We start from the raw sequence: 7714 nt of genomic DNA, 5'->3' as shown, positions 1-7714 counted from the left end.
ACCTCTCGACTAGTTATAGAGTTCTCCAACGGTAAGCAACAGGTATTCTCTATTCCTAGTAGCTCTGTCTTTCTTCCAGCTGTTCGGAGAAGACCCCTGCACCAGCACCGCAGTCCATTTTAGACCCGTCAGTGAATAGTGAGGTGACACCTTCTTTATATACTATGTCGGCTAACCAATCCGCTCTCGAGGGAATGCTCACCTTAAAGTTCTTGTCAAAGTTCAGTGTAGGCTAAAGATAAGCTGTTACGAAGGAGTTTATGACCGAGCTTCTCTTCCGATCTGTGGAGTGCTTTTTTTAAATTTTTCCAAACGGCATCTGCTAAGGCAGATGAATTTTTCATAGCAGAACCACACTCGAAGGTTTTGCCAATCCACGGCCGTGGGGCGACCTGCTTTAAAAAAAAGTTTGATAGTGGTTGACCACCGAAAGGCGAAAAATGGTCGGTATTCATGTACCTAGATCTTCGTCACAGCGATTAAGAAATCACAGCAAATGGAAGGACAAGATTGGAAAAATCGCCGTGGCTGACTGGAAACATCACAATTTGCGTATCGATCGCACAGAGGAATAAGTAAGAAGGGATTTTCTGAACTGGAAAATACATATGATTTTTCCCCCGATATGACACCAGAATCATGCTTGGTCACATTTGAACCGAACTGGGCAACTCCACGTCCATGATGTAATATTTCCCAAAGAGTTGGGGTGGTTCGACGCGGCTCGAAAAATGTTCATCTGTAGTAAGAAATTCCAGCATAAAGGAGTCCACCAAGCTACATATCTAGCTGCCTTTTCGATCAAAGAATGTTAATCAAATTGCCGATGTAATTTTCGAAGGAAGGCATAGCTGTAAAGTTCTAAATGTATGTACTCTACGAGGTCCAAGAAATCGAATCCAATCGTCATCTTGTACGAGAGAAGATAAGCACACAATTCGGTGCAGTGAAGAATGAGCGTGCTTATGACACATGAAAAGTTTATTTAGGAGATGCTCAGATAACAGACAACTGACGATTTTCCAGGTCAGCTCTCGCATAAGCCCTCTGAGAGAAATATTCAAATATTCTATGTAGTCATGTAGACAAGCAGTGAGAACACTTACACTCAAAAAATTTTATTGGTAAAACTAACCGAAAAACTATGTTAAAATGGCTCCAACCTATAAATATTGGTGAAACCAACCAATAGAAAATAGTTAAAAACCTTTACTGAAGTCGTGGTTAAAAATTGTTAATTTTACCAAAAAGAAACGGTTGATATTTAACCATGTGAAGTTGGTTGACCTAACCATAAAAGTAGGTTCGTATGGCTCCAACCTATAAAAATTGGTGAAATTAACTTACATTAATATTTATTTCCATCTAACCACAAAAGTTGGTAAAAAGTAGTGTAGAAATTGTAATATAACCACAAAATTTGTAGAATTAACTATTTTTACTGTTAAGTTACTATAAAAATTTCTTTATCTTGTGATTTTATTGTTTCCAATTGTTGCAAGTGCGCCGGATCCGTCAACTTTGCATTTAGCAATGGGATAATCTTGAGATTAAAGGTTTTCCATTTATCGACGATAGATGTCGAATGTGGATGCAAATAACTAAAATCGATTTGAATCTAAAAATAGATATTATTGATGCTGTTAATATATATTGTATTATTGTAATTCGTACAAGTATATAGTATTGACATGTTTTAGTATGTGATTTTCATTTTTTGGTTTTGGTTTGAAAAACACTAATTTTTTTTTTTCAAATATTTCAAATCAAAAACCCAAAATTATTTATGGCAGAAGTGGTTAAAGCATTTCAATACCAGGTGCCCTATAATTATGATAAGCACTATACTTACCAGATTATACCCCAATGAATGTGAAAAGAGCTTCCAATTTTGTAAGACGTTAATAGTGCTGCTTTGTGTACCGTTTGTGCTTAAAATTTCTTGTCTTCGTTTTTTGAAACACGTCCGCCAATTTTCCTGCACCTCATTCCACGGCTCCGTAAAAATTTTTAGCCAATCTTGAGCCTTGGCAATTTCTGATGAATAAATCAAAAAAGGTTTATAATTGTACACATAAAACGTAGAAAAATTCGACTTCAATATACCTGTTTCTTCTCCACAGTTTGAAATATCAGCTTTTGGGGATTCACCACCTATATTGTTTCTCTCATAAACAAGTTCACCCGTTCTCTTTAAGCGTTTTGCAGTATTATAATATTTGTCATACAATCTTCCTGAAGGCCACGATCCAATTGAATTAAAGTATATTGCCTATGTAGAAAATATCCAAATAAAAATAAGCAAAACATTAAAAATATAGTTTTAAATAAAAGACAAACCTTGTCGTCATTGAATGTTCCTTCAATTTGAATAGATATGTGCTCAAATTCTTTTCTGCCAATTTTTATTTTATGTTTTAAGTGCCAAGTTATTATAGAATATATTAGAATTTTACGTGCTGCGTCGTTCAGTTTTCCAGTGGCTTTGTAAGTCTGATTGACATAGTATCCATTTGGATGACTTGCCAATACTGATTGAATATTCTAAATTTTGAAAATAAATTAAAATATTTTAACCAAGAGACACAATTTTTAGAACTCAACACACTGTTTCTCATCTACGTTATTTTTTTTACATATAATTGAATGTTTCTCTATTGTGGGTATTATACACTGAAGATATTTACATACTTACAATGGAGCCGCGGTACCCATGAGGATCGTTGATAACTTTTGAAGTAGTGCTTGTTGATTGGCTGCAGTTTAAATATGGTGAATTTTCAAGGTCTTCCAGGAAAGTCGTATCAACAGATATTGTATCGCAGGCTTTAACATCAGCATATCCCTTAAATAAAAAAAGTTTTACTTTGTTTACCAAATAAAATTCTAATTTTATGTTTGTACTTACATTTGCGATTTTCCATTGCTGAAGCTTGAAACGAAACTCCACTTTTTCTCCTAATTTACGTTCCCGGAATAAGTATGTCAAGTCCTGCTCTTCCAAATATCTTAGCCGTTTAAGTGTAATAAATTCATCTACAATTAGTGAAAATATTACACATTTAATAAGTTTTAATTATTTCTTTTACAAACTACAATCGATGCATGTAATTATTTCCACACTTTTTATGTGAGCAATAAAAGCAACAACACAACCAAAGCCAAATAACGGAATGCTTGCATGACGCAGTTTCAACAGCATATTTGTTAATTTACAAAACTAATTATTAATAAACTTACCTTGTAAATTTTGTAAAATGTCGCTGAATCCCCAAGTTTCTAATAAAGATTCTAGTCCGTCCTTTTCAGGAGATTCTAAAATATTTTCCATTTTTGTAATTTTGCACACAATACTCACGCACGACCGGCTTCCTCAAAGTTTTCAACGAACTGATTGCAATGAGCGTCGGCTTCTATTATTGCTGTCGTTTACTTTTTAACTGCTGTATCAATGGTTACTTTAACACAAGGAATAGTAGTTACACAATTTTCCATTGTCCAAATAACCTATTAAAATAGTTAAAAAGCAACAACAATTTCAGGGAGAAATATTTTAACCGATTGGTACTGGTACAATTAACCAAAGTTTGTGGTTGGTTTAACGATTTTTTAAAATGAACAATTTCATAGTAAAATTAACCAAATAAGATCAGTTAAATCACACTAACAAAACAACATTAGAAAAAATACGATTTACGTCGGTTAGTTTTACAGACGAAATAGTAAGCGAAGAAAGCAACAATTTTTGAATTGGTTAATTCTACTATATTTATTGGTAAGAAAAAAACAACAACATATAAAGAAAAATTTAACTTTTTCTAATAGTTAATATAACAACATAAAATTGTTTAAATTACAACAACAAATTATACAGAGTATGCACTAACCGAAAAAAAATTGTTAATTTGACCAACGTTTGCAGTTAGCTGAGCATTTTTGCAACAACAATTTCCATTGTAGTAAAATTAACCACGGAAATTGTTAGATTTAACCAATGTTATTTTTCTGGGTGTATCCCATTCACAATGTACCGCGAATTTTATTGGCTTGCACGGTCAAGCTATATACGACGCATAAACGCGTGGTACATGAGAAGCTCCAGATAAAGGCTTAGAGAACAAATGTTCGAAAACTCCATCAGAAAAATTAGCGGATGACAAAAGGTTTCTAGAATCAGAGAACATTTTGCAAGAACAATAATTGCGACCTTTTCATTACGTGATAGCGTAATCGTGATGAATCCCATATTTCAATACCGGCAACGTAATGTACGTTAAAGCTCCCATCTGCATTGTTGTGATGTGGAAAACATCAGGGCTTAAAATTATTAAAGCTACGGGCAAAAAAGGTTTGAAGATGTGCATGTTTGCAGTTTGGAACTGGAGTGTGGTCTGCTCTTTATCGCATAAAAAGTTCTATTTAGAGTTTTTTGCTTGCAATTGAAACTCAAAGTAATTTAATTAATTAGGTCTTATTCTGTAACAATTTAAAGCTACTTTCGTGGAGAGAATTCGACGAATAAGAAGATCTGTAAGGATTCAGCTTGATATCGCGTATAAGGTCCTTTCTAAGGTAAAGTGCAAAATACTGAAGCCCAAAGTCAGGCGAACTTTTTGAAACTTATCACTGCGGTTTCAGATCTGTTAAATCTACTTTCAACTAGATCTTTACAATATGCCAGATCCTGGAGACGACCCACGTTAGGAGAATCGACACGCGCCATTTTTTTATCGACTTCAAAGCAGCCTTTGAGAGCATGAAAAAGAGTTGCTTGTATGCAGCTCCCTGTGAAGTTAATAAAGCTTTGCCAAATAACATTAAGCAACAACACCAACTCCAAAAGAGTTGGAAGGGACTAGTTCGAGCCATTTATAACCAAACGAGGCTGCGGATAGGGCGAATCCTTTTTCCGCCCTTTCTTGCGACAATGGCACAATCTATTGTAATAGCTGCCGTAAGTTCTGCATTCTATGGATTAGATAAAGAGGCAAAACAATTGTGTCTTGCGTTAAATGAGTACAAGACGAAGTAGTTGCTGTCATCCAATAAAAAATGGGCACATTCGAGCCACGTCAGTGTTGACAGAGTTAAACTCGAGACTGTGAAGGACTTTGTCTAACTAGTCACCACTATTAACAGCGAAAAATAAGTTAGCTTGAAAGTCAGACCCAGAATAATTCTTGCCAACAAGTGCTACTTTAGAGTAAGTAGGCAATCGAAATGTAAAGTTCTGTCAACGAACAAAAACCACACCAAGTCGCTCATTATACTTGTCCTGAAGTGTGGCTCGGAATTATGGATGGTGTAGAGAGAAGGTGGGATAACTCTTGGAGTGTTCGAGGGAAGAGTTTTGTTTTTAGAAAATTTATTATCCTGTGTGTGATTCCGACCACGAGTATCGAAGGAGGTATAATGATGAGCTGAATGAGCTTTACAACGAATGAAAGCTTAAAGGGTTCGCTGACCAGGTTCTGTCATGCGAATAGATGCAGACGTTCTGGCTTAGAGAGTATTTCAATCGGCAATGGGGTCCCTCTGAGAGAAATATTCAAATATTCTATGTAGTCATGTAGACAAGCAGTGAGAACACTTACACTCAAAAAATTTTATTGGTAAAACTAACCGAAAAACTATGTTAAAACGGCTCCAACCTATAAATATTGGTGAAACCAACCAATAGAAAATAGTTAAAAACCTTTACTGAAGTCGTGGTTAAAAATTGTTAATTTTACCAAAAAGAAACGGTTGATATTTAACCATGTGAAGTTGGTTGACCTAACCATAAAAGTAGGTTCGTATGGCTCCAACCTATAAAAATTGGTGAAATTAACTTACATTAATATTTATTTCCATCTAACCACAAAAGTTGGTAAAAAGTAGTGTAGAAATTGTAATATAACCACAAAATTTGTAGAATTAACTATTTTTACTGTTAAGTTACTATAAAAATTTCTTTATCTTGTGATTTTATTGTTTCCAATTGTTGCAAGTGCGCCGGATCCGTCAACTTTGCATTTAGCAATGGGATAATCTTGAGATTAAAGGTTTTCCATTTATCGACGATAGATGTCGAATGTGGATGCAAATAACTAAAATCGATTTGAATCTAAAAATAGATATTATTGATGCTGTTAATATATATTGTATTATTGTAATTCGTACAAGTATATAGTATTGACATGTTTTAGTATGTGATTTTCATTTTTTGGTTTTGGTTTGAAAAACACTAATTTTTTTTTTTCAAATATTTCAAATCAAAAACCCAAAATTATTTATGGCAGAAGTGGTTAAAGCATTTCAATACCAGGTGCCCTATAATTATGATAAGCACTATACTTACCAGATTATACCCCAATGAATGTGAAAAGAGCTTCCAATTTTGTAAGACGTTAATAGTGCTGCTTTGTGTACCGTTTGTGCTTAAAATTTCTTGTCTTCGTTTTTTGAAACACGTCCGCCAATTTTCCTGCACCTCATTCCACGGCTCCGTAAAAATTTTTAGCCAATCTTGAGCCTTGGCAATTTCTGATGAATAAATCAAAAAAGGTTTATAATAGTACACATAAAACGTAGAAAAATTCGACTTCAATATACCTGTTTCTTCTCCACAGTTTGAAATATCAGCTTTTGGGGATTCACCACCTATATTGTTTCTCTCATAAACAAGTTCACCCGTTCTCTTTAAGCGTTTTGCAGTATTATAATATTTGTCATACAATCTTCCTGAAGGCCACGATCCAATTGAATTAAAGTATATTGCCTATGTAGAAAATATCCAAATAAAAATAAGCAAAACATTAAAAATATAGTTTTAAATAAAAGACAAACCTTGTCGTCATTGAATGTTCCTTCAATTTGAATAGATATGTGCTCAAATTCTTTTCTGCCAATTTTTATTTTATGTTTTAAGTGCCAAGTTATTATAGAATATATTAGAATTTTACGTGCTGCGTCGTTCAGTTTTCCAGTGGCTTTGTAAGTCTGATTGACATAGTATCCATTTGGATGACTTGCCAATACTGATTGAATATTCTAAATTTTGAAAATAAATTAAAATATTTTAACCAAGAGACACAATTTTTAGAACTCAACACACTGTTTCTCATCTACGTTATTTTTTTTACATATAATTGAATGTTTCTCTATTGTGGGTATTATACACTGAAGATATTTACATACTTACAATGGAGCCGCGGTACCCATGAGGATCGTTGATAACTTTTGAAGTAGTGCTTGTTGATTGGCTGCAGTTTAAATATGGTGAATTTTCAAGGTCTTCCAGGAAAGTCGTATCAACAGATATTGTATCGCAGGCTTTAACATCAGCATATCCCTTAAATAAAAAAAGTTTTACTTTGTTTACCAAATAAAATTCTAATTTTATGTTTGTACTTACATTTGCGATTTTCCATTGCTGAAGCTTGAAACGAAACTCCACTTTTTCTCCTAATTTACGTTCCCGGAATAAGTATGTCAAGTCCTGCTCTTCCAAATATCTTAGCCGTTTAAGTGTAATAAATTCATCTACAATTAGTGAAAATATTACACATTTAATAAGTTTTAATTATTTCTTTTACAAACTACAATCGATGCATGTAATTATTTCCACACTTTTTATGTGAGCAATAAAAGCAACAACACAACCAAAGCCAAATAACGGAATGCTTGCATGACGCAGTTTCAACAGCATATTTGTTAATTTACAAAACTAATT

The 7714-nt window shown here is 33.8% G+C and overlaps 2 protein-coding genes across 2 annotated transcripts in view; both read right to left on the bottom strand.

Annotated features, from left to right (window-relative positions):
* Positions 1–1444: 1444 nt before the first annotated feature.
* LOC137241524 (uncharacterized) lies at positions 1445–3405 on the bottom strand. Its single transcript, XM_067769119.1, has 7 exons — positions 3241–3405; positions 2909–3036; positions 2696–2845; positions 2341–2544; positions 2107–2272; positions 1853–2037; positions 1445–1618 (listed from the first exon to the last, which is right to left on the bottom strand). The coding sequence occupies exons 1-7, from the start codon at positions 3329–3331 to the stop codon at positions 1445–1447; spliced, it is 1098 nt and encodes a 365-aa protein (XP_067625220.1). The 5' UTR covers positions 3332–3405.
* Positions 3406–3429: 24 nt separating this feature from the next.
* LOC137241523 (uncharacterized) overlaps positions 3430–7714 on the bottom strand; it is a 47435-nt gene continuing 43150 nt past the window's right edge. The window contains exons 3-9 of the mRNA XM_067769118.1: positions 7397–7524; positions 7184–7333; positions 6829–7032; positions 6595–6760; positions 6341–6525; positions 5942–6106; positions 3430–3507 (exon numbers count right to left, since the gene is read on the bottom strand). Coding sequence (XP_067625219.1) covers positions 3430–3507; positions 5942–6106; positions 6341–6525; positions 6595–6760; positions 6829–7032; positions 7184–7333; positions 7397–7524 — 1076 coding nt within the window. The remainder of the gene's footprint in view (positions 3508–5941; positions 6107–6340; positions 6526–6594; positions 6761–6828; positions 7033–7183; positions 7334–7396; positions 7525–7714) is intronic.

Source organism: Eurosta solidaginis, chromosome 2 (assembly GCF_040869045.1).
Source record: "Eurosta solidaginis isolate ZX-2024a chromosome 2, ASM4086904v1, whole genome shotgun sequence".
Taxonomy (NCBI): Eukaryota; Metazoa; Arthropoda; class Insecta; order Diptera; family Tephritidae; genus Eurosta; species Eurosta solidaginis.
The sequence above is the reverse complement of the archived record's forward strand: the minus strand, read 5'-3'. Positions and strand labels throughout refer to the sequence as shown.